Below are 27,650 nucleotides of genomic sequence, written 5' to 3' on the forward strand. Positions count from 1 at the left end.
GTACAAAGGACCTAGAAAAGTTTAAAAAACCCAAAACAAAACAGTGTTGGAAGACGTTTAGTACCTAAATTTAAGACTTCTTCTAAAGCTACAGTAATCAAGGCAGTGTTGGTATAAGGAAGGACATGTAGGTCATTGGAATAAAACAGAGAATCTAGAAATAGAACCATACATATATGGTCCACTGAGTTTTGAAAGATTATTTAACAGTAGCATTTTATCGAATATAAACTCAATTCAAGAGCCAAGGAAAAGATAGTGTTTTCAGCAAACGGCACTAGAACACCTGGTATCCATATATAAAAAATTAACCTCAACCCTTTATTTCCATACATAAAAATAAGTTGAAAGGATCTATGAACCTAAATATGAAAGCCTAAAAGTATAAAACTTTAAGAATAAATCATAAGGGAAAATGCTTATGAATTTAGGGTAGGCAAGAACTACCTAGGATATGAAAAACATGATGTATAAAAGAAAAAAATTAATAAACGAGATTCCGTCAAAATTTAGAACTTTAAATGACATCGTTAAGAAAATGAAAAGTAGTCCTTAAACAGACTATATTTCTAATGCATATAATCTATGACCAGAATATATAAAGAACTCTTACAGCTCATTAATAGACAACCCAGTTAAAAAGTAGACACAAGAAGATGATAAATAGCCAGTACAGCACAAGGAAAGGTGTGCAACTCTAGAATCAGACAAATACTAATCAGTACAATAACAAGATTGAATTATGTACTCATTAGGGAGATGAAGTTAAAAGTTTTCAAAGCCTTGTCATGACTTTTTCTTTTTGTTGGATTCTCCCCCTTTGTGTTTAATTTGTCACGCCCAATGGATTCATTCTGCTGGGGTTCCTGGGGTTGTGATCCTTATTGTCTTTTCCTAGGATATTGTCTAAAATTTTTTGGAGTGCCGGTTTGGTATTCATGAAGTTACTAAAGTGCTTTTTATCATGAAAGTATCTTATTTCTCCATCAATTTTGAAAGATAATTTTGCAGGGTACATCAATCTGGGTTGGAGGCTGTTTTCCTTTAGGGCTTGAAATACATCACTCCAAGCTCTTCTTGCCTTGAGGGTTTGCATTGAGAAGTCTGCTGTGATTCTGATGGGCTTTCCTTTGTATGTGATTTGTTTCTTTTCTCTCATTGCTTGTAGAATTTTGTCCTTCCGTTGGATTTCTGGAATCATAACTATTATATGCCTATGTGTAGATTTTTTTTTTGGTCAAGGCTATTTGGAGTCCTATATGCCTCACTTATCTGTGTGTCAAGTTCTTTTCCCCTGCTTGGGAAGTTTGCTGCCATCACTTCTGTGAACAGTTTTTTTATGTCATCTGCACTCTCTCCTCTTTCTTCATTGACTCCAGTCAGTCTTATGTTATTCTTCTTTGCATCATCTAGCAGCTGCTGGATTGATTTCTCATGTTCCCTTACAATTTTGAAGCAATTTTTCTTTTCCTGGTCACTCATTGCAATGTTATCTTCTATATCTGAAATTCTATCCTCACATTGGTTCATTCTGCTGCATAGGCTTTCGATGGATTTTTTGAATCTCCTGGAAATCTGTTTGCATCTGTTTTATGGATTCCATTTGTGTCCTATGTTGGGATTCCATCATGTTCCTCAGATCCTCTATTTTTTTTATCTGTGTCCTCTCTAGATTTATTAATCATGTCTTGCACTATGAGCACAATCTTTGCAGTTATCTGAGTAATTATTTCTGATTTCATTTTTCCCAGGTCCTCTTTTGCTGCCGGTTCAGGGAGTCCAGGTGGCTGAGTATCAGATTGTTCCACCTCATTTCCCTTTGGGGTTGCTGTAGGTGATCTGGAAGTCTGTTTTTGAGGCTTGTTTACATGTCTTCTCATTTCCACAGAGCAGGGGCTGCTTCTGGTGCCCACGCAGCTCACCTTCTCTGTCCCAGGAGCATGGAATGGTGGCAGGGGAGCCTCCTCCTGGCCACTGGGACTGGCTCACCTTCTCTTCCCCTGGAGCATGAAATGGCAGTGGGGGAGCCTCCTCCCAGGTGCTGGGACTGGCTCACCATCTCTCCTTTTCTGCTTTCTTAAAGGGGGCTTTTGGATAATTTCTTGAGATGTTTCTTCTTTTCTAATGAAAGAATTCAGTGGTTCATCTTCAAGAACTACTTTAGCTACAATCCATGCATTTTGACATGTTGTATTTTCATTTTCACTCAATTAAAAATACATGTAATTTCTCCTGCTGTTTTCTCTTTTATTCATGAGTAATTTAGAAATGTGGTCCTTTTGGTAATGTGGAGGCCCAGGACCACCCCCACTGCTCTGGCACCATGGTAGGGAGGCCCAGGACCATACCCCCAAACCACGCCATGCAGGCCCAGCAGTATCTGGATCCCCACTGCAGACATACCTGGGGTCAAAAATGCCATGGTTATGAACTTCAGAAGGTAGAGCAGAAGTGAACAGAGAAAGGGTCCCTCTGAGTCTCCTCAATGAAAATTGAAGCACACTGGGAAAGTGAAGATAATCTCTGTGATAAAGACACACTGGACCACTGTAGTTGGTAAGTTGGTGGGGTCAGTACCTCCCATAGGAACCCAGACTTGCTTCAGGGGAAGGGCAGCTGGAACCTGCAGTAGAACCTTGCAGAGTTCAATACTGCAGGAGGTCAGGATTGGGCCTTGCAGTGAGAAATCAGCCTGAATCTCAGTAGACTACAGCTGGCTTGCTGAGATTAATCAACTTAGATCTGCACACTGTTGCCCACATTGTCTACCACAGCAGCAGAGACATACCCTGAAGGAGGCCCCTTTAAAAAACATTTATATATATATATATATATATGTATATATATTTCTTTTCTTTTCTTTTCTTTTTCTCTCTCTCTCTCCTTCTTTGTTCCTGTTCCTGTCCTATTTCAGATTTTCAGACTTTTTTCTCTCTCTTTCCTTCTCTCAATTGTCATTATTCTTATAGGAATGTGAATACAGTTTCTAGCTTCCCTACTGCTGTTAGTTTGTTCTGTTCTCTTTGTTCCTTCACTCTGTCTTTTCCTCTTGTCTTCAACAGTTTCCCAAAGTTTGCATGATCTTCCTCTGTCCTCTATCCTCACTTCTAACCTTTCCCTCTCCTTCTATCTCTCTATCTCCCACTCCCAAACTCCTTCTAAGACCTCATCCCAAAGGGTAAATTTGCTATAGTGAAGTGTTTATTTCCTATGAACATTTTGAGCTGGTTCTCAATTTTTATCTAGTTCACTTGGTTGAAGGTGACAGATTAATAGCTACCACAAATTGTCATTTTCTAAGCTGTATTTGACGTATTGTTAATGCTGATCGTATCACTTGGGCTAAGGTGTTGTGATTGATCTAATCAGCTGTGCTCCCTGGTATACTGAAAATGAGATTGCCTAAGAGTCATTAGAGACTCATAGCCTAAAGAGCAGCTATACCTGGAAGGCACCTCTGAGAAGCAATCATTCCACAAGGGTTCTAAATACAAGCAACAAAGATACTCACAATAAGCAATATTAAAGTATCAGCCCAGGAATTAAACCAAAGACAGCACCAGCAACAAAAATAGAAATGAGAAGTCACCTAAACAAGGTGTAAACTCAGACTTCCAGCTCACCACAGGCAAATTCTGGGGGCAACAAAGTGGAAAAATCTGATAGTCCACCTGGACACCTTGAACTAATAGCATGGGATGTAACAAAACAGATGAACAAGGCTCTGGAAAAATTCAAAACAGAAATAATTTCCCAGATAACCACAGAGATGGTGAGCAGAATGAAAGACATGATTAGAGACTCTAGAACAGAAACACATTAAAAAAAAAATAGGTGAGCTCAGGACCATGATGGGAGCCGTGAATGCCCAACATAGAAATGGAACCTATGAAACCAATTCAAACAGATATCCCGGAGATTAAAAACTCCATTGAAAGTATTTGCAGTAGAATGAGGCAATGTGAAGACAGAATATCAGATATAGAAGACAGGATTTCATGTAATGACCATGAAAAGAGAGATGTCTTTAAAATAGTAAAGGACCTTGAGAAATCAATCCAGCAGTTGCTAGATTATTCAAAGAAGAATAACATCGACTGATCAGAGTCAGTGAAGAAATGAGAGCATGCAAATGACATAAAAAAAACTATTCATAGAAGTAATGGCAGAAAACTTCCCAAGCAGAGAAAAAGAACTTGACATACAGATGAGTGAGGCATATAGGACTCCAACTAGCCATGATCAAAAAAAAACTACATGTAAGCATATAACAGTCAAGATCCCAGAAAACCAATAGAAGAACAAAATCCTACAAGCAGTTAGTGAACAAAAAATCACATACAAAGGAAAGCCCATCAGAATCACAGCAGACTTCTCAACACAAACCCTCAAGTCAAGGAGAGCTTGGAAGGATGTATTTCAAGCCCTAAAGGAAAACAGCCTCCAATATCACTATTGACTGTTATTGGTCATTTGAGAGATGCAGACGAAAACAATGCTGAGATTCCACCTTACTCCAGAAAGAATGGCTACTATCAAGAAATCAACCAATAACAAATGCTGATGGGATTGTGGGAAGAAAGGGACCCTTCTCCATTGTTGGTGGGAGTGCATATTGGTGCAACCACTGTGAAAATCAATATGGAGATACCTCAAAAAACTAGGATTAGAGGTTCCATTTCACCCAGCTACTCCCTTGCTGGGTATCTTCCCAAAAGAATTTTTAAAATCACACCACAGGGGCTGGGGATTTAGCTCAGTGGTTCTGCTGCCTGCCTCACAAGCACAAGGTCCCAAGTTCAATCCCTGGTACCAAAAATATGAAATAAAATAAAATAAAACCACTTCTAAAATCACACCACAGCAATACATTGCACCCATGTTCATAGCGGCACAGTTTGCTATAGCTGTTTTGCTGACTACATTTGTCTTTTTGACTAAATTAGCACAACTATTGTCAACATCCAATGGTGCCACTACTTTTTTTTGTTTACCAGATCATGAGATGATACTGGCCCATTACTCTTGACCTAGTCAACCTCCACCAAAGACTTAATGATCCTGTTTAGGAGGAATTTCCCTGCTGCTTCATGCAGGTGGCTTTTGCATTGTTGCATAGACAGTGATAGAAACATCGATAATTGTCAGGCAGAGACTTTCAGGGCATCTTTGGATTTCCCTGAATGAAAGAGCAAATGACATGTGGTTAAGATACTAAAAAGGAAACAGTTTTTAAACAACCAGAGTTTGAGTAAATATTCAACTCTTTTAAATCCTTTGTAGTCTCTCCATGCCATAAAATAATATAACAGACATTCTAGGTTTATGTAGTAAAGAAATTGTGGCTGTTGCCATAATTTAATTACAAAAATTTAATAAATAAAAAATCATCCAGATTCATTTTGTAAGGTATGCAATGATTGACAAATGGCAATAAAATGCACAGTTATAAACATAGGTGATAATTCTATGGCAATTCATTTGTATAAGTACTTTTAAGAATCACTTTAGTTGAGAGATTTTAAAACTAGAATATTTGTGCAAAAAATTGAACACATTATTTCACAGTGTTAAAATATTGGTGGAATATCAGGTTTAAAATAGCCTTAAATGACACCTACTAAAAAAAATCTGCTGTTTGAATATTGTTTCCAATATTCACAGCAATATTCACCCAGCCTTGAACATCTAAGGAGGAGCTCATTACTTCCCTAAATAGCCTATGTCATCCTTGAATAACTCCAGTTTTTAAAGCAACCACCTTATTAAGTTTGAATTTGTGTCCCCCAAATTTCTAAGCGAGGAGATGTAATGATGTATTATTTATAGTTTTACTATGGTAAACAGAAGAAAAATAGAACATTTAGTTATTACAATTTCCAGTTATTTATTCCAGTTATTTATTCCAGTTTCCAGTTATTTATTACCGTTTCCAGTTTTGCACAATTGACTTCTTATAGACTCTTGTTTTGTTTTTGTTTTTTGGTACCAGGGATCGAACTCGGGACCTTGTGCTTGTGAGGCAGGTGGCGGCACCAGTGAGCTAAATCCCCGGCCCTCTTATGGACTCTTCATAAACTGTTTCCATTCTCTTTCTGCCACAAGTCTGATCAAAGCCAAAGTGACACTAACTATGAGTTAGAACTCATTTTCATTATCTGTAAACACATGCCTAGCACAGTATCTTGCACATAAAAGCACTGAAGTTTTGTTTGATTGCTGAGTTGTGTCTAACTTTGAAGCTATCAACAAAACATGCTAGCTAAGAAATACCAAAGGCAGAGAACTAGAACATCATCAAAACCAACAGAAATACAAAATACAGACTATGATTTTTAAAAATTTGAAGCTCTTTTAATACTACTTTAATAACAGCGATCTTTACATTCCTGGGCTTTTATTCTTGCTGATAGCTATTGTCTGCTAAGGCTTATACTGATAGTAGCCAATACACATTTTCTCACTTGTCAGGTAAGATGGCTTTACCAGTTTGGCGGTACCTCTTTCCCATTATAGACAGCACTAGAGTTCAACCCTGATTCTCTCCCAGCCGAAAAATCTCCTTCAACTGAAAACTTCCACAGCTGAATATCAAATCAAAAAAGCACAAATCACTGAAAACCTAGGTAAGATAGAATAATGAGAGAAAGGCTTATCATCAAAGAATTATTTGAAATTTAATGTTACAATTTTGTTAGAAGCACCTAAAATATTCTGTAAACTTTTTAAAATATCTATACAATTTTAAAATAGTATAATACCCAACTCTCCCTTACATACAATATTATATCTTAAAACAAAGTCAAGATAGCCACCAAGTGATAAAGGTAGGCTGTTCCCTTGGGACAACATAACTGAACTATATCAAACATTAATGGACTTCAAGTCCACTTCTGCACTTTAAAGAAAAGCCCTTGCCTTTAGATGATTGTTGTAGCAATAGGCATGCACTCACTCCAACCCCCATGCTGATCCACCTATCCATGATTAATCTTTGTTTCAATTACTATTTCACATCCACCAAATGACCTTTAGATAATCTTCCTTTTCCAGGCCTCTCTACGTGTTTCAGAACAGTAAGAAATTGGCCTTGAGAGAGTTGGAGTGGTGATGTGAGTTTAAATCCCAGCCTGGCCCTCCCTACTCTGTGATGTTAGTCAATGCACTTTACTTCTCTGTATTTCACAAGGGTGAATTTGAAATAATCATTTAGCTACTTCTAGGAGAATAGTAAGAATTACATAAGAAAATGTGACGTGTGATATTTAACACATACTAAACTCTCAATACATGTTACCTGTTAATTATTCAGCAGATCCTACAAAGTATTAAAAATAATATGCACATGAATATATGATAAACATGAAATATATATGATGGACACACATGCCACACACAAAAATAAATACACACCTTACTGTTGCCTCTGCCTGGGATTCTCCCCCAGCTATTGCTCCCAATCTTCACCTAATGAGGCCAACTCACCCACTAAGTTTGAATTTACATTACAGTTTTTTAGAGAAGCCATCCATAAGCCTTATCACTTAAGTTTTAATAGCAACCTTTATTTCTGTTTTGTAGCTGTTATGGTTTGTTTCTAGATGTCGCCCCAAAGCCTTGTGCACTCATAGGTGGGGCTTTTCAGAGATGGCTGGATCTAGCCTGCTTGAATATGCATTAAAGGTGTGTGATAACTAAATTAGTCCACTGATTGGTTTAGCATAGCTCTGGGTGTGGATAATGGGAAGGCCCACCTTGGGTGAAGGTGGCACCAGCCAATAGGCTTGTAGCCTGAATGGAATAAAAGGGAAAGGGAAGCTCATTCTGCTTGCTGCCTCCTATCTGCCCTACCATGAACTGTTTCTCTTCTGCCATGCCCCTCTTCCATGTCACCTTGCCTTGGAACCGGCCGACTATGGACTGAAGCCTCTATAAACTGTGAGCTAAACTAAACCTTTCCTCTTTTAACATGTGGGTGTTGTGTATTTCGTTTCAGTGATGAGAAAGCAAGTAAGACAGCAGTTATTGACCTGTAGTTCAGGGTTTTCCAAGCAAGACACTATGGACGTTTGGGACCAGATGATTCTGAATTGGAGAAGGTAGGCTTTCCTGTGTAATGTGGGGTGTTCTACAACATTCATTCACTAGATGCCAATCATGTCTCTTTCCCAATGTTGTAAAAATAAAAAATGTCTCCAGACATTGCTATGTACTCCTCGGTAGAGGAAAGAGGCAATACTTCTCTCTGATGAGAAACAGTCTTAGTTTTTCGTAAATATTTTTGTTAAATATCCCCCATTCTGATGGTCTTTGTCACCACTGAATTCTTTTTTTTTTTTTTTTTTTTTTGGTCCTGGGGCTCGAACTCGGGTCCTTGCGCTTTCACAGCAGACAGCAAAACCACTGAGCTAAGTCCCTGGCCTACCACTGAATTCTTAATACCTAAAACAGTTTCAAGTCACACAGTGGGCATTTAATAATACTATCTTGAATGAATTTGCATATTTTCAACATTAGCCCACAAAGGGTAGGAAAAGTGAAAAATGTCTTAAAATTATTTCTTATCCCTAATACAATACTTTATGCCTAGTGAGCAAATGTTAATTGGTGATAATAATAAAACGAAGTTATTAATGTTTAAAATTTTTGCTAAGCAATGATTTTTATAGATGGTATGTCCATTATCTAGAAAAAGTGTTCTGCTCATTGATGATTTAATAAAACCATAGTAAACTCTATGGGTTACTCTATCTACCATTCTGAGAATTTCGGCTTATTGATCAAACAAGCACAGACTTTCCAAAATAGGCTGAGACTGATTCCTATAGAGGTGAATAAATAAATTGCTTCCCCTGAATTTCCATAGAAAGCTGGAATTGCTAAAAGAACGATGATCAAATGTTTCAGTGACTCTCAGAAATTATGACAGAAGTTTCTTTTGCAAAGTTCTCTGCCTGCTAAAAAATCAAATGCCTCAATTTATAACTCCAACAACAAACTAAAACTTGGATAAGCATTAAGTGACTCTAAAAGTTCTTTTAGTTTTATTCTTGTTGTCACTGCCTTCTTTTCCAGTCAAGGTAAATATTTGAATCTATGGTGACCTAATCAATCAATCCACCTAATCAATCCACCCAGAATTACACTTGTGACCCTTCTCACTTTATATCCATTCTCCTCATTCTCTTTGTCTCTCAGACTTTTTCTTAATAATCCAAATTAATTCCATTAATTTACATCCTTTTCCTACTTCAATACCCTCAACCCAACCCAAACCAAATTTTTTATACCTCTTCTTACATGGGATTCTTTATACCCCATCTGTATCTTTTAATGATTTGACTACTTCTTTTTCCCTGTTTTCTCAAGAGACTTTAAAGTTCCCACAAGGCAGGAATAATGGCAATTGCAAGAGGAAGAACACACATTGCTCTGTCCTTGCTATAAATAAGTAAAGGACAAATGATGGATCAAAAGGTGGTGAAATCTCATTGCACTCTTACCATAAGCCAAAAAATAATGATCTTTCAATGATCTCATGGTATTAACACATGAGATGAAGAAAGGGAGTAATATTTGTTCCTTTCTCTTTTTTTTTGGACCGGGGATCGAACTCGGGACCTTGCTCTTGCAAGGCAGGCACCGGAACCACTGAGCTAAATCCCCGGCCCAGGAATAATATTTGAATTGATCATATGCTAAGAAAATAGACTCATTATTAGACTTAATTTATTCTTCAATAAATATTTTCTGACAATACACCATGAGTCAGGTACAAGTGTTAAAGATAAAAAAGATTGAACTAAAACAGTTTCTGCTGGGCTGGGGATTTAGCTCAATGGTTCCGCTGCCTGCCTGGCAAGCTCAAGGTCTGGAGTTCAATCCCTGGTACAAAAAACAACAACAACAAAAACCAGTTTCTGCTGTAGTGGAGTTTATGGCTTAGGAATAAAATGCACAAACACACACACATGCTGTCTGTATATATAAAAAGGAGAATGAGCATTAACCAGTGATTTAGTGATTTAATCTCAATGGTACTCTCCCTGGGCAGGTCAGGTCAGGGTAGCCTTCATCAAATTCAACATAGAGATTTCCAACACAAGCTTGCCATCAGCATATGAACAAGTTCTGACTGCAGAGCTTCAGTGTTCAGTTCCACCTCCCTCTGCATTCCTTCTACCACCCTGGAAAATACTCTCTTAGACCTCCTCTCCACCAGCCTTTACTCTAGTTATACAATCTCAACAGAGCTTGATCTCTTTTCTTTTGTTTGTTGTTACCTCCTTTTTATACTTTTCTTCTTTCTGACAAAAACTCTTCCTTTTCTGCTTCCTCTTTTCTACTCCAGTCCTCCACATCCCAATCTACCTGTCAGTAGTAATGTATCGGTTATTGTGGGTCATTGAAAAAATGCTGAAATTTAAAACACCTTTTTTTTGTTTTGGTACCAGGAATCAAACTCGGGTCCTTGAGCTTGTGAGGCAGGCGGTGGAACCACTGAGCTAAATCCCTGGCCCTTAAGACACATTTTAATATACATTTTTAATATGCTTGGCTCTGTAGATGCTGATATAACTAGTAGTTCCCTCATTGCAACACAGGGATTGGGTCTGATCTTCTCACGCTGAGGAGGTTGAAGAGGTGTATAAATACTAAACCATAACCACCAAAGCCAGGATCACGTCACTGCAAGGCACACACTAACTAAAGAGTTCTCCATATTAGTGAAAGAGCTCTCCACTCTAATTGATCCTCAGCACTAAGGTCACACACACAAAAATCATAGACATGGGAGAGAACAAGCGGCCTTCAAAAACTCTTCACTCTCCCAAAACTGATCCCATGAGCACAGATGGGAAGGTATAAAAAACCAAACAGCTGAAATGTATGGCACAATAAAATAAGAAACAGAAAATCAGATGCATAAGATATTCAGTAAGCTCAAAGATGATGTGACTGAATAATAAGGGACATAATAAAAACACAGTGAGCTTAAGGAAGACACTAACAAAAATTTGCAGGAAGTAATAATACAGATACACAATATTAATGACTATGTTGGCAAAGAATTAGACACAATGAAAAGAAATCAAGTAGAAATCCAGGACATAAAACATTCTGTTGAAAGTATGGGGAATAAAAAATGAACGTGAGGAGAAACCGTCAGAGTTAGAATAAGGCTGATGTGACATTCCTATAATTTTTGACCCCATCTCTTGGGTCCCAGTTCATGGCCAAAGGAAGAGGCTGGACTTTAGAGTGTGGACACTTGTGTCGGCTGAGGTCCCCACACCTGTCGCTGTGTCCCCTGTGATGAACTCACCCTCCAGTGCCACCACTTCTCCACCCAGCACCCATGACCTCTGGGTTGAGGGGTCTGTCACCTGAAGCATGCATCACATGTCCGGCAGGAGGTGGGGGCTCCTGAGGTCAAGGGGCTGCAAATCCAAGCTGGTGTTCCAGGCCTTGGCAAGAGGTAGAGCATCTGCCTGGGGAGGCTGCTCTAGGCCCTCTCACTTCCTGCAGGGCTCCTTGTGGACAGGCAGGCAGAGTGGTGTGGCAGGTGTCCTGGGGAACCGGCCTTTTATGATCAGCCAGCTCAGGTCACAGGCCAGGGAGCAGGTGCATCTCTGCCCAGTGCTTTTCCAGAGGGCGCTGATCTCAATCTCCTGGATTGGTGCCCAAGCCACGTCATGATGAGCAAGTAAATGACTGAGCAGTCACCTCTGGCTGGCATCTCCTGGGTCTTCAGAAGTCCAGGCTGCCAGCTGCCCTACTAGGCTCCAGGCACCCTCCTGCTACCTCATTTTCCTCGGCTGCCCAAGAGCCAGGATAATCTTGTTTCCAAAATTAGCCCTGACAGTCCTGCTAAACTCTTAGTAACTTACCTGATCTCCAAACCTTTATTTTCTTGCTGTTGTTTTTTGTTGTTGTTGTTGTTGTTGTTGTTATGGAAGTTTGTAAAGGAACAGAGTTGGGTTTGGCCCTTGGTGAGTTCAAAGCCAATAAACACCATGAGGGGATAGAAGAGTGATGAAAGGTTTGTGACCAGAAGCAGGTAAGGAGCGCTCCTGGGGTAACCGGCAAAATGGCCTCGCAAAGACAGAAGGCAGCTGGATTTCCTGGGATAGAATTACCACGTTCATACTGGGAAGACTGTCACTCTCCTGGAGAGACCCACACATCCTATCCTGTGAGATCACAATGCAGATCATGCTCTTTTATACACCGTGTGGTCAGACATGGTGGATGAGAACATGCCTAGGTAGAGATTTAGCATCATCATATGTGCATGGCTTTTTTTGTTCAGGATGGTGGATTAAACCCAGGGCCTTTGCACTGTGCTACATCCTCAGCTCCATACCCTTTTGCTGTTTGTTTTGAGAAAGGGTCTCACTAAGTCACTTAGTTCCCCAGGCTGGCAACATCTTTTGATATTCCTGACTCAGCCTTCTAGAATATTGGAATCACAGGTGTGCACAACCATGCCTGGTTTACAATGTGATTATAACAAGCAAAGTTTAGTCTAGGTTCCCTAGAAGAGGGGCTGTGCAGTGTTGAAGCCAGTTCCCTGTAGTCTTCTCAAGAGGACCTCATCCGAAATCAATAGACAACTTGAAAGGGGCATCAACCATCAGCAGCATTTTCTCCCCCACCCCAGGAAGCACAGGTGCTCACCCCACAGCTAACTACACTGCAGAATGTCTCCTGTGGGAGCCAGTCGGGAGGGAGGGCAGGCCAGTTGTCCTTGACTCCTGGGTCCCTTAGGCATCTTTGTCCTCTCAGGTTGTTCTAACCAGCCACCTGGCAACAACTCTGTCCTAGTTACATTTCTTGCTACTGGGACAAAACACCTGACATGCAAAGTTAAATGAGGAAAAGCCTGGCTCCCTTTGGATGATCCTTTCTTTGTGGCAAGTGCAGGGGGCAGTGGTGCACAGTGTGAGAGCCTAACAGCATCTGGCCAGGACGGGGTGAGTACGTGCAGTCAGGGAGGGGGCCCATGATAGCCCTGTGTGGGTCATGAGCTTCAGGCCATGTGTGGAGTCTGATAAGATGGTTCCTGCAGCTCTCATGGGCACAGGGTCAGTCATGGGGCTGTCTGCAGCTCCTACAGCTTGGGAAGGATTCTTGGGGATAGAGTGGGACAGGTCTCACTGGGACAGGCTTGTCCTGCTCCCTGCCCAGTTGACCCTGCTGAAAGATGGAAAGAAGGGAGGTGGGGGGTCTTAGCACTTCGGGGCCCTGTGGGAGGGAGGTCAGGGCAGAGGCTGCAGTCACCACCCAGACTGGGTGGCCCTAGAATGATGGTCACACAGAGATTTGCTGGCCTCTCAGGGAAAAGCACCCTGCTGGTGGAGTCCACATTCCTCACCAGAGATACCAAATTGACCCAGCTCCTAAAGGTGGACACCCAGGCATAGCCGTAGATTTTGGAGTTTGTTTTACAAAACTGCTTGGTGAAGCCAGGTGAGGTGTTGAACCTCTCTAATCCCAGTACTCTGGGAGGCTGAGGCAAGAGGAACACATGTTTGGGGCTGAGCTGGGCACTTGAGCTACATAGAGATACTCAGTGTCAAAATATTTTTCAAAAACTTAAAGGGGCTGGTGATGTAGCCCAGGAAGAAGGTCCTGGATTCAAACTCCAGAACTGAAACAAAATTTACTAACTTGTAAAATAGTTCCATCCAGAGAATTCTCCAGTGTCCACAAGAAAAGACTGGACCAAATTCCACTAGGAACCTTCGGATCCTGGTATGCAGGTTTTCTGACATTTCATATTTTTAAAATGAAATTTAATCAAGATCTAGAGAACGTTTTCCATTTTCAAGTATGAGAGGTGGGGCTGTGCTGTCCTGTTCCTCCCTGTGGCAATGTCAGCAGGGATTTGCTATCACCAAGTTCCCCCTGAAAGCCAGAAGAGCTGCATTTCCTAGAGGTCACCCTGGAGTTCTGTGCCCAGGGAACTGTGTGCTCCACCTGTTCTCCCTGCTCCCCCGCATGGAAGTGACCCTGTCGCCACCTCCGCTTCTGTGACTGTGACTCAGAGGCTCCACTGTCAGGATTCCATCTTAAAAAGTGAGAGCTACAGATGCAGATGTTCCTTTCAGCTCTGAAATGGGCAGGAAAATTTGGAAACTGTCTAGAGCAGAGTTTGCTGAGACAAATATGGCATCATGGCCACTGAATGTGTCGAGGAATGGAGCATGGTGGGGCCATGTCCCCAGTGTGTACATGAGATGACAGGGGAGCTGTGGCCTGACACACCCTCACCCACCATGTGAGACACAGCCTGAATCCTGAGATGCACACAGGAAGGGGAGCACCTCAGGGGGAAGCCACGATCCCTGGGTCACTAGGTCCTGATATTATTCATTCGTATTGGATTCCATATTTCACTGTAATAAGTACTTCTTGTCTGAAAAGAATTACTGGCTATTCTACTGAATATATGAATGAGAAAGCAGTGGGCTCTGTCTAGCATTTTTTCATCTGTCCCTTCCAAGATTCTGTGGCCATAGAAAAATCTGATTACCCTGAAGTGAAAAATGTACAGTAGATAAATTGCAGGGACATAAAATGAGTGGTGGCCAGGAACTAGCAGCAGGGGAGAGGGGAGAAACCACTCACGGATACAGCACTGAGGAAAATGCTCTGAACCTGGACAGTGGTGACGGGTGCACAACACTGCGAAGGCACTTCATGCCACCAAGCTGATTGTTTTAAACAACACTAAAATCTTAAATTATATTATAATTAATTCTAGCATTGACATACCTCTGGGAAATAAGGGCAACAATAAAGGCAATAATAAGTAAATCTGCCTGGGAGGGGAACGGCTGTGGTGGGGCAGGAGCTGGCTCCAGTGGGAGGTCAGGAGCTGAGACCTGCTGAGGAGCCACCAGCGGCAGCATCAGCTGTGCAGCTGGAGGAGGAGTTCCTGGTGCTGGCTCTGGCTGCGGTGGCAGAGCTGGGGAGGGAGCTGCAGGTAGAGCTGGCACAGGCTCTGCAGCTGGGACTTCAGCTTGGGCTGGAGCTGCTCCTGCAGCTGGAAGGGAAGAAAAGATCACCAACTATCTGTGTCCCTTCCTGGGGCGAAACCTTTCCACTGCCTCTCAAAGAAAGCTCTGTGCACCACCTCAGCCCTAGGAAGTCCTCCCCAAGCAAATCCACCCAGTGACTGAGAGAGTCTCGGTGTTCTTGGGTCACCCCAGCACCTGGAAGCTTTGCTGTGTTCAAAGGCCCATCCCTTCCCTCATACCCACAGGCCCATATCCCAGTCCTCCTCACCTTTGGGCTCTGCCTCAGTGGGCTCAGCATGCTCTCACTGGGCCAGGAGTTCAGCTGGGGGATTCTCCTGGGAGTGCAGCTCTGGCAAGGAGCCAAGCACAGAGGACACGGAGCTGGGGAAGGCAGGTAGGAGGCAGAGTGAGAGGCCTGGCCATTCCTCCCATATTACCTGCCCAGGGGAGATTCGGGGACAGACGTGAGCCTCCTGCCCAGTCTGCGCATGCTCCAGCCCCACTCTCTTCCCACCCCCAGTAGGGTAGTCCTGGCCCCAGCAGCCCTGAGAGCCTGACAGAAGGCTCAGTGGGAGGGAGCCCTTGTTCAGTGGTGTGACCACCTCTGCCTTCTTCAGGGAAGCCTGACACAGTGTCTCCCTGCCTGTCCCCACTGTCAGCTCCATGAGGACAGAGTCTGGTGTCTGCTGTGTGGTTGTACTCAAGGGCACAGGGCTGCTGCTCCATAACTACCTGAGAAGTGAGGGACAGTAGATGTCTGTCCTGCCCTGCCTCTCCTCAGTCCTCAGGCTTTTTTTTTTTTTTTTTTTAGCTCACGTAGCAATGTGGTGCCCAGTGTCTGTGCCTCTTCTTTCCTCCTCCAACACTGCTGTGTATCCACATCCAGGGAGGCCAGGATGAATCACATGTCCCATAAAGGGAGGCATATCTTTCCTGCTGCCTGGGTGAGTTTGTGGCCCCTAAATAACATTGAAGCCCAAAGAGATGCAATGGTTGCATCTCTTCTTAAAGAATCATCAATAATGCCTAGAAAACTGTCTCCACATAGTGTGTCTTCATGTGCGTTCGTGGATTGATATACCCATCTGCTCCCCAGTGATATGTGAGTGGGTAGGTCCTTTAGCATCCCCAAACGATTCCTGCTCTGGGTACACCCAACCCTATAGAGTGACTCTCCAATCTCCTTTACACAGAACCCAAAAACTCCCCACAAGTACAGGGGTCAGTGAGGGTGAAGCGAAACTTCCCAGTGGGGATGGAAGTTCATCCCTGAAAATCAGCACACCTGCTACAGCTGGTCTTCCATGGAGCTAAGGCCAGGGTCAACACTTGCCGTAGAGACTGCATTCCTTCCTATAGTGATTCTGTGAATTTCATCCATTCAACACCTCACTGTTCAAAGTGGCAAACTGAGGCTGAGAGAGGTACTTAGACATTTCCAAGACTTGGAGCCATAGTGGCCAAGTCCACTGTGCGGCTGAGAGCGGAACTCACCTTCCGACCATCCCCTCCTGTGGGGAGGAAATGCAGGCCCCTCTGGGGCATGGGAAGGAGGGCCCATCGATGGGCCAGCTGTCCAGGAAGGCCTCCTCCGGGGGCTCTGTCAGGGTGTGCGGCACGCCTGCCTGTGCTGTCCTCACTGTGCAGACCTCTGCCAGGCTCTGGGCCGCCTGATTTCCAATCTGTGAGGGGACAGTGGGGAGACATGGAATTGGGGTCCCACACATGACTCATCAGGAGGGTTTGAGGATTAAGCCTTGGTCAAACTTTGAATTGTCCATAGTGGCTCCTATCAAGAGGGCACAGGAAGACCCTGCAGAAAGTGATCCTTATTTTAAAGTTAAATTTCAGAAGGGACACCTAGAAAGACTAGCCCTTCAGGCCAGCTTGTTAGCTGAGGAGAGACTGTGTGTAACTCTGTGTGTGAAGAGCAGCAACCCATGAGTCATGAGACCCCTCCCAGGGTAGAGATGAGGAACCGGCCACATGGACGCCTGGGCCAGGAGGTACGATGAGGTGAAATGGCTGAATGCAATCATGGCAGGATTGAAGTGACACTGTGTCCACGGCCCTTTCCTGGTTCTCCCCCAGCATGTGGACAGTGACCTTGCCCCTGGTCAGCATGAGGCTGAGCAGAGAGGATGTGGATTTGGAGGACATGGGGCCTGGATACCTTTGAGAGCAGGACCCTGGCCCACTGTTACCAAGCCCTGCAGGGAGGAGGTGAAGGTATTATCTGTCCCCCGAGGGTCCTCTCTGTCCCCCTGTGGCCTCAGGAAAAAGTCCCTTCTGCTCACACACACACCCTGTGCCTGAGCTGGCACCTGTTGTCATTGCGGCCCCAGTGTCTGTCACAGCACAGGGCGCACAGGCCCCAGTGACCAGCTCCAGGCTGATGTCCTGTGTGCAGCTCTGTTGGGACAATGCCTAGCAGCTGGCAGGAAGCACGAGGCTCTGCCTTCTCATAGTTTGTGCTGTTTCTGCCCCAGATAACCTTGTGCTCCCCAAACACAAACAGCTACGTCACAGGCTTCTACCCCAGGAGGACAGGAGATGGCTCTGGAGGCTGTGGATCATCAGTGGGGAGTGGCCTTCTCCTCCTGCCAGCCCTGTCAGGGGTGAGATGTGACAGGACCCCAGGCTCACAGCCTCCCACCACCTGCTCCTGCCCAGGAGGAACTTAGCCCAGGAACGTGTTTCCCCTCACACACTTCCTAGGGGCACTCACAGTGGTGGCTGGGCCTAAAGGGACCTGTCCTACCTTCAGTTGCTCCAACGGTCTGGTGGTCAGACCTAGGGAGACCTGCCCTGGATTCCCTCTCATCTCAGGGCCAGTGGTCGCTGGGTCTGGTGAGACCTGCCCTGTGCTGCCCACGAGGGCAGGAAGGTTCCTGGCCAGTGGCCTGGAGCGTCTGGACTCAGTGATCCATCCTCTCACTCATCCCCAAGTGCATTCCCTGGGCGGGGTCCTGAGGCTGCGGCCTCGAGGCCTGGGAAAGCCGCGCAGCATGTTCGCTGCTGACTCTCTCCAGCCAAGTGACTGTTAGGCCGCCGTCGCTAGACTGTTCCGAGTTCTGTTTGGACCTGTTGCCAAGGAAGTGAGGTCATGTGCTGGGGTCCATAAGCTGAGCCTCCCACTCTAATAAGAAGACCTCTTTCCTTTCATAGTGAAACAAATCTGTGCCCTCTTTAGAAACAGCAGTGAAAAATTAGAAAAGCTGTGTGTGACTTTAGACTTTGTTGAAATACAAGTTTTTTGGTTTTTTTTTTTTTTTTACAAATTTTAATTACTTTTTATTGAAAACTGCACTGAACGCTAAATGTCCACCTTTACAATAAACACATACAGTAACACCATTTAGTAGCTCACACTAAAACAAAACATACTTCTGGATAGCCATTATTTTTCTGTTTGGGACAGTTTAGAGTTTTTCTTTTGTCACAAAAACAGGAATGTACCTATACAAAGGCTCAAAATAGGCCATCTTTTTAAACAAAAAGGCAATGATTCACAAAAGACTATGAATAGAACATGTAACTAGTTGATACAAATCTAATAGGGTTTGTTAAAATCAGTTACAGCTAATAACACACCTGAAGTGTTCTTGTATAAAATATCACGTGAAGAAAAGAATTTATCAATGACTAAAAAAGTGGGTTTGTTCATAGACAATCTGACACGTTACCATAAAAAGTGTTTCCTGAGACATAAGGAAATGCAACATTATTCTTCTTGAGCCCTTACAGTTCAAGACTTTCCGCTCAATCAAATAGCTGAGGATCTGAAACTGAGAAAATATATTTGAGTACAAACAGCTTGTGAAACTTAATAATTTTTTCTTTTTTGCATCATCAGAGGGCACTACTGAACTAACAACCAACTTGCGTGCTCAGTATGCAGTTCAGATGTGAGAGACACCTCTCTGTACAGGAGCCTGTGCTCTTCAATCCTATTCGTGCAGATGTCTAACAGGCAGTTTTCTCCCCATCTTGTAGTAATTTAATCTTCCTATTAATAAAAAGAGGTAACAAGCCCCTGTAGACCAAAGGGACTAGAGTCATAAGATGGGGATTTCCTCTTAACATTTTTTTGTTTTGATGTTTGGAACTCTTGATGCAGCATTCTAGAGCAAGGTGCTCAGGACCTGCTGTGTCCAAGGGACTGGTAAAGGAAAAAGCTCTATTTATTCTTTGTGATTTGATGCACAGACGAAAAACTTAACACACAATAACAGAAGTTGGTCGTTACTAAGTCACATCCTAGTCTTTCAGCACTTCCACAAGCAGACATCTTCAGTTTTCTAGCTCTTGTAGGTTTAGCACTGCAACATCAAGGATGTGTATGTCCAGGATCAGTTAAAAAGACTGTCAAAGACTTTTCTTAGTTCATCCATTTTTCACTGTCTCTTGGTCCCAAGTTTATCCAAATGATTACCTTTCAGTATTCTCTGCTATTTCTCATTGGGGTGCTCTCGATTATCCCCATGTTTTGTGGGTTGGTTGGGAGAGGGAGCTTGGGAAGGATGTGCCACTGTGGGGAGGCTGTGAGTCACGGGGATGCCTCCAGGGATAATGCCTTCCATGGCTGCAGGAAGTCCTCCCCGGGCCACACCTGCAATGCCCGGTGGATACCTGTATGCGGCACCATTGAGCTCAGGATGAATTGCTTGCTGGTCTATTACTGACCAAGGAGCTGATGTGAGGAAGAATCCCTTGTTGACACAGTTTCTTCAGCTTTCTGGGATGCGTCCTGTGATTGCTCATGGATCTCAGTGGCAGCTGCCTCCCTCATCTCCAGGGATGCTTGTTCACTGTACCAGGCCATGTGGGGAGTACAGATGAGATTTGGTGCGTCTTTCAATGGACCCTGAGCAAAGCTAAAGGGCTCAGATTCGTGCCCATCAAGGGCTGCCCCTCGTATCCTGCCCTCTTTGAGGGCCTGGGCTAAGGCTTTCTCACCCACCAAGCCACCGCGGGCTGCATTCACTAGGAATGCCCCTTGCCTCATCTGCTTTATAGTAAAGTCATTGATGAGGTGGTGGTTATGTTCATTGAGATGGCAGTGGAAGGAGACACAGTCACTCTGATACAGCAAATCCTGTAGGGTGTAGACCCTCTGCACACCCAGGGATCGCTCTATGCCTGCCATCTTGCAAGTAGGGGTCATAAAATATGACGCTGAATCCAAAGGCCTTGGCTCGAACGAACAGCAACCGCCTGCCCTGTGCGACCAAAGCCGATGAGGCCCGGTGTCTCTCCACGGATTCGGGCTGCTCCTGAGGCCACCTCTCGAATCTGTTCCACGCTCTGTACCCTCGCCCCTTCCTGCAGTGCCTGGTACAGCCACGTGTTCCGCCGGTACAGATTGAGGATGCGGCAGATGGTGGAATCGGCCGTCTCTTCCACGGCTGCGGATGGGGTGTGGCACACAGCGATCCCAATCTCGCCAGCAGCCTTGATGTCCACGTTGTCATAGCTGCTGCCGATCTGAGCGATCATACTCTCAGGGCCTTGAACTTCTCCAAGTCCTCCCTGGTGAGGGTGATGGTGTGGTACATCATAGCACCCATGGCCTCGTTTAACACCTTTTCGTGGATCTCCTGTGTGGACTGCGAGTCACAGAAGGCCACAGTGGCCAGGTCCTTCAGAATGGGCATCTCCACGGTGCAGTCTCTGCCGTCCAGCAGCGCCACCAGGGTCCGGGGGTGCAGGGGGTGTTGTGTCCGGGTTGCGAAGTCCCAAAGACCACCAGAAGGCCGTTTCCGATGTAAGCACACGAGGGTCGTTTATTCAAGCTTAAGCAGGGACTCTCAATTGTCACCGACACAGCGGATCGAGATTGAGAGCCCTGAATTCCAAATTAGCAGGGTTTTTATTGAGATTACAGCAAGCTTTGGTCATTAGCAGCCATATGATTGGTTAACATTTAGCAAGTATGAAGTGTAGATTTCTGATTGGCTAGGCTCATTGGGGGTTGAAGGGGATTACGTATAGGTTTTTACAAGGAAAATGGGGACAAAGGTTAGTGGCCCACTGTCACGTACTGATGGTCAGCAGACATCCTGACTAATGGTCACGACCACCCTGTGTGGACAGTCAGCACATTAACAGATTGTCCTACAGATAGTGGGCCCGGGACATTTGTTTCTAGGGCAAACAGATGGCTGAGTAATAAACTGAGGAATCTTGTGTTACAGATTGTGTCTTTTGTCCTAGATCAAGCACATTTTAATCATTAATGTGAGAGGACAAAGCAAAATGGAGTCATTCTGGTCTCACATAAGCAAAATGGAGTCACTCTGGTCTCACAGGGGCCATTCATCATCCGGGGTCGGATACCTTCACAAATTCTGTCCAATCGCTGTCGTTTGACTTTGTGCTTATCCACAAGGGTCATTCTTTATCGAACTTTGCAACTCTCTGATTCAAAAGGCAAAGTGGTCCTCTAAGAACGTAAGGGAACTCGCAGGAGTCTGCGTGCATTACGCCACTATGAACCTGTGAGACCAAAGGGACTCCATTTTGCTAAAAGCCACTATTCCCCTAGCCTCTATTATTAATGGTTGAAATGTACTTGCTCTGGGACAAAAGACACACTCTGTAACAAAGCAAAGTTCTTAAGTTAATTGCTCAACCATCTGTTTGCCCAGGAAATAAAAGTCGGGGGGGGGGCCCTATTTGTAAAACAATCTGTCAATGTGCCGACCATCAGTACATAATGGTCGTGACCATTAGCCATTGTGTCTGACTGCCAGTACTTGACAGTCAGCCACTAACCTTTGTCCCTCTTTGCCCTAGTAAAACCTATACGTAATCACCCCTCAACCCCCAATGGGCCTAGCCAATCAGAAGTATACACTTCATGCTTGCTAAATGCCAACCAATCATGTGATTGCTAAATGGAAAATCCCCAAAGCTTGCTGTAACTTTAGTAAAAACCCCGCTAATTTGAAATGCGGGGCTCTCAATCTTGACCCGCTGCGTCGGTGACAGTTGAGAGGCCCTGCTCGAGCTTGAATAAACGACCCTCATGTGCTTGCATCGGAAACGGCTTCCTGGTGGTCTTTGGGGACTTCGCAATCTGGGCACAACAAACCCAATATTAATCTGTCCACAAACTCTACGGTTCACACGATGGGTTGTCCGTCTCTTTAAGGGGACACAGCTTCATTGGTTCAAAACCATTTAAGGTGATGAAACCCTCGTCCGGGGCCGCTGGCGTCCACGGCGGCGGTGGCGGCGGCGGCGGCGGCGGCGTCGAAGGGCCCCCACCTGGGAAGCGGGAGGCGGGAGGCGGCTGCGGCGGCTCCCGCCCCTCCCACCCCACCCAGCGGCGGTGGCCGTGGCGGTGGCTGGCAGCATCCCCTCAGAGCGGCATGGCTCCCGGCTCCGTCCCTAGCTCCTCGGGCCACCGCTGGCAACTCCGGGCCACTCCCGAGCCACCTTAAAATGACACAGGCACACAGGGACACACACACAAAAACTTAATCTCTCCGGCTCCCCGCCCCTGCCCCTCCCGCCCTACCCTCCCTCCATACCCCTCCCTCCCCTTCCTTGAAATACAAGTTTTAACACAAGAAATATGTAGATGCTTAAGATTGGGCAGCCACAGTGGGAAGTCTAACTTTCCATCCAAAGGGTCCACTCTCTCTCTAGACACAATGTTCAATGGCATCACTTAGAGATTTGTCAAATTTTAGGATGATTTTCTCTCCTGGATTGACTTCAATACCAATAAAAATGGAGATGATCTAAAAACTTCCATAATAATTTTCCTTAGTAGATATAAAAGTGTCAAATTACAACCCTTGGTTGTCCCTGAGTGAGGCATTCATAGGAGGGTTTAACTTTCAGGTGCATATGAATGTTTTTCCGTACATAATTACTGAACTCAATCACAAACTGCAGTATGTGCTCCTGTACCCTTGTGTGAGGAGAGACAGCAAGTGGTGATTGCCTGGTGGAGATCATCACATGAAGATGAAGAACAATGTGATGCAGAGCACATTCACACATCACGTGGGAACTTTCCTGTGTCCACTGCTATCCCCTTCTGTCCTCCTGTCCCAAGCTGACCATGTGCTTTGTGTCCCTGGTGGAGAGTTTGCCTTTACTGGAGGGCGTGGAGCTATAACCATTCAGCATAAATGTTTTCAGCAGGTCTTCTCCAAGCAATAAGCCATGCTGTGTTTCCTGTGTGCTGCTTCTTGTCAGTGGTGGAGCCATCACAGGCCATTGCGTGGATGGGGCACGAACGGTTCCACATCTATCTGCTGATGGCCACTTGTTCTGCTTCCAGTGTTGAGAAAAATGACACTGCGGAGACCGTTTTTATACATGTGTTTATGTGGTACAGGCCTTCTTTTCCTGAGGAAATAGTTGATGTGAAACTGCTGTATTATATTGCTTGTGTAAGCCTAACTTAGAAGTTGTTAAAGTGTATTTTGAAGTAGTTGTTTGAAGGAGTATGTGAGGGGTTTTGTTTTGTTTTATTTTTTGTTTGCTTGCTTTTGGTGAGGATTGTCAAAATGTGTCCTTCAATTTTCAGTGTTATCTGTTTTGATTTTGTGTAACCGGGCTGAGAAATAGCTGCCTGTGTCATATAAGTTTAATATTTTTGTCATGGAGAAAATTTTAAAAGGAAAATATGAAAGTTTTTACCAACACAACGCTTTTGTAGTTTCTCTCGAGTGTGTGCCTTAGTCAATACACTGTGGATGAGATTTACCATCATGTAGACATTGGTCTAATGTCAGGTATTTGCATTGTTTCAAATTCTTATTTGTAACCTTTTAAATGAGATGGCCGCAAATACGCTATTGAATATATCCTCTCAGGATCTGGATACTGAGCTCTACAGGCTCTCAGGGTAACTGAGACAGTTCATCCAAGGGACAATTCATCCAAACTGTCCTTTGTCACATGGCAAAGCACAGAGGAACAGGACAGCACAGACCCACTTCTCCTGCTTGAAGAATGAATAATATTCTCTAGATCTCTATTAAAATTTTAAAATATGAAATCTCAGAGCATTCTGGACACCAGGCACTGAAGGTTCCTAGAATTGGGTCCAGCCTTGCCCCATGCACACTGCAGAGGAGTAGTCATTAAATTTTTTCTGCTACTGGGGCTTGAACTCAGGGCCTTCTCACTGAGCTACATCATGGGCCTATTCAAGTTTTGTTTCTAAATTTTGACACTGCCCAGTTGTAGTTCACATGTGTGGTCCTCTCGCCCCAGCCTCCCAGAGCACTGGGATTACAGAGGCTTAGCACCTCATCCAGCTTCAGGCAGGGTGGGAAGGTTCTAAGCATTTCTGAAAAGCAAACTCCAAAATCTACAGCTGTGCTCTGGGTGACTACCTTTAGAGCTTAAGGTCATTTTGGTACCTCTGTGGATGGGTGTGGATTCCAGCAGAGGTGCTTCTCCCTGGGAGGCCAGTGACTCACTGCAGTTGTGTCACTTGAATGACCATCATTGCAGGGCTACCCAGCTTGGGTGGTTGATCACAGGGTCTGGGCTGCCTTCCCTTGAATATTGGATACTTAAATGCAGAGACTTTACTGAAAGGTGGGAACCTTTCGGTAAAGTGAGCTGGGCAGTGAGCAGGACAAGCCTGTTCCAGTGAGACCGGTCCTGCTCTCTCCCCAAGAATCCTTCCCAAGCTGTAGGAGCTGCAGACAGCCCCACGCCTCAGCCTGTGCCCATAAAAGCTGCAGAAACCATCTTATCAGTCTCCATGGATGGCCCACACCTCATGACCTGCACCAGGCTGTCCTGGGCCCCCTCCCTGACTGCACACACTCACCTCATCCTGGCCAGATGCTGCTAGGCTCTCACACTGTGCACTGATACCCACTGTACTGCCATGAAGAAAGGATCATCCAGGAAGAGTCAGGACTCCGGGTGGCAATGCCTGGGGTCAGAGACCGTGTGCTGCATAGAAGCAACTTTGACAAAATCTATGCTTTGTAGATCCCACCATAATGCACCCAGGTAGGGCCTAATTTCCATTTTACACTTTAAATGGACCAACTTCACCATGAATTAAATCATTATGTACTGCAATCGTGTACTAATAACAATAATGTAACAAATTATAAACAGTACAATTTTATCATATTAAATTTAATCTATTCAAATTATAAACACTAAAAAGGGCAATGAAATTTTGACAAATGCAAAAAAATTCAATAGTCAAGTCAAGCAGAGCCAGACAGACTGAGACCCTCTACCTTGCAGGCAAGGGTTCTTCAGGCAGATGCAAGCCTGATGCACAGAGCTGCCCCTGTCCTGAACCCACACACAGGCTGATGGGATCTCTGTGGCCAATCCTGGTGTCATAGGAACATGCAATATCATAGCACTTGGCTCTGTGCACAGCCCAGTGCAGACTCACGGAGAGCTTGCTGTGTGCTGACTGCGGAGATCCCCAGAAGCAGCTCAGCCTCGAGGGAGACAAGGAACCCACACTCCCAACACCCAGTGAGGACTGAGCAACAGGCAAGGGAGGAAACAGAATAAGTATCCTGCCTTTCCCTTCTCTCTGTATTTGGTATTGCTGCTGGTACATTTTATTAGGTAAAACAACCAGAAGCCAGCTGTTGTGACAGACTCATGTGGTCAGCTTCTCATGGTACAGTGCATGGTGGGAAACAGGCAGCAGATCTGCCAGGGCATCATGTGCCCTTATACTTGGGGAGGTTTCTACTTGACAGAGGACTGGTGCAGATACAATTTTTGGAAGAAAAAAAAGTATGGCTTTTTTAATGTCAGAATTTTATGTCCCTTTTCCCCAGGTGCCTTTCGTTGTTTTTCATACTGCAGTGAATAGAATTTAATACAGTGGCTTATTTCTTATCACAAGGAGCAGAGTTATAACGTTTCCACTTGCAGTGTATAGGCTTTATAAGAGGGCAAGTGTGATATGCAGTCATACATGGTCATGGACACCAGTATTCCCAAGCAGCTGGATACGGGAAAGAGAATAGCAAGTGCGAGGACAGCCTATAGAATTGGGCAGTACCATTTCAAAATTTAATAGAAGGAGTTGGAGATGTGTCTGCACACAGAAGCAACTTGTTTGGCATAAACATGGCCCTGAGCGCTATCCCAAGTACTTCAAAATAAAAATGAGTGATGTGAATTCAGCACATAATCTACTTTATTTTTTGAATTTTATTTTTATTTGTTTGCATGCAAGTGCTATGTGCGACAATATTCTCATGTTGCTGGGCAGTGGCAGTGAGCCACTGCTCTGTCCACCATAGAAAATCTAGAATGAGCAGCAATTACTGAAGAATATATCATATTTAATAGCTCACATGAAATATTCTGTATACTATTATGACTTAGCCTCTGTGTTAGATGACTTTTTCTTTCTAAAGTGAATATAAGTATGCTTAGTACGTTTACAAGAGCTAAGTGTCAGACCTGACCTTCAGCACATCAGGCACAGTCAAGGCATTTTACAATACAGTATATTTTCCATTTCCTTTTGGATGATCAATATTAGCCCCTGTTAACTCAATAGGCATTTTAATTTGTAGACTTATTAATTCAGTTCATACTAACATGCTTTTCTACAGATTATAAAACTCATGAGATTGTTTCTTGGGTTGAATGCTGTAGTGATCAGGGTTCTCCAAAAGATGTGAATGAGGTGAATGTTGTGTCTGTAATGTTTGAATAAGGGAGCGTTACTGTATTATTTTTGTCATATAGAGGATCACAGCTCTCTGTTAACATTGTCTGGCTTATATCAGCAGAATGAAGTATCAGGATAAAGCCCGTCAATGAGCCATTCTATCAATGGACAAAAAACTTGTACATTGCCCCAAAGAAAGCACTCTTAGCTTCCTCACAGTTATGCCAATTCTGGGAAACCTCACTGCTTAACTTCATGGCAAACACCTGGCTTTTTATGCCACGTAACCTTGCTCTTCTCTTCCACTTGGCTCTTACTCGATATTCTGAAAGCATCACTGTTCAAAGGTGTCTCCCAAGAGTTTGAGCTCTTCTTCCTTGGTAAGGAATTAAGTCTTCCTGAACACAGTAAAGAGTTGTCCATGATTTAGAGACTCTACTACCTGGAAGTGCCTCACATACCTCTTGCATTTACCATAGCCAGAGGAGATCCCTACCCTGTTGGCATCCTGGTAGAGTGAGTGACAATGGCTGCACATGGATTTTGGTTCCATGTAAAGAACAGTAGAGAGTTTGCTTCCTGTTTTTAGTCTTGTGACTAAAAATTACCTGTACAAATTCTTCATACAGTTTCATACATTTGTTGTATGATACATGGACTTTATCAAGGTATTATGTTTTCAGAAAATATATTGATGCCAAGTTTTAAATATTCAGATGAGGCTCACCATTGTTGATTTTTGAGTTGAATTCTGATAATTTCTTGATGTTGATCCATTTTTATCTTTGATGAAATATACCAACACCACACTTTTGTGATATAGTTGTTTTTGGTACTGCAGTTTCAAATATGGGCCTTTCACTGTGTAGGGAATCCTTCACCAGATAGCCAATTGCCCAGATGCAAAACTGTTATCTAATTCAGTTTGTCATTCACTAGGAGATGTTTCATCCTGGATTTTAAAACGGGCAGGCATA

The 27,650-nt window shown here is 44.0% G+C and overlaps 1 protein-coding gene and 1 pseudogene across 1 annotated transcript; both read right to left on the reverse strand.

The window, feature by feature from the left end:
* Window positions 1–13,849: 13,849 nt before the first annotated feature.
* Window positions 13,850–18,105, reverse strand: LOC110347629 (uncharacterized). Its single transcript, XM_087207865.1, has 4 exons — window positions 17,788–18,105; window positions 16,521–16,708; window positions 15,295–15,407; window positions 13,850–15,052 (listed from the first exon to the last, which is right to left on the reverse strand). The coding sequence occupies exons 1-3, from the start codon at window positions 17,848–17,850 to the stop codon at window positions 15,329–15,331; spliced, it is 330 nt and encodes a 109-aa protein (XP_087063991.1). The 5' UTR covers window positions 17,851–18,105; the 3' UTR covers window positions 13,850–15,052; window positions 15,295–15,328.
* Window positions 18,106–18,376: 271 nt separating this feature from the next.
* Window positions 18,377–22,277, reverse strand: LOC101725786 (C-terminal-binding protein 2-like; annotated as a pseudogene).
* Between the last annotated feature and the right edge of the window lie 5,373 nt (window positions 22,278–27,650).

This window comes from Heterocephalus glaber, unplaced genomic scaffold, assembly GCF_053883595.1.
Source record: "Heterocephalus glaber isolate CG9 unplaced genomic scaffold, H.glaber_assembly_v1.0 deba00000896, whole genome shotgun sequence".
NCBI lineage: Eukaryota > Metazoa > Chordata > Mammalia > Rodentia > Bathyergidae > Heterocephalus > Heterocephalus glaber.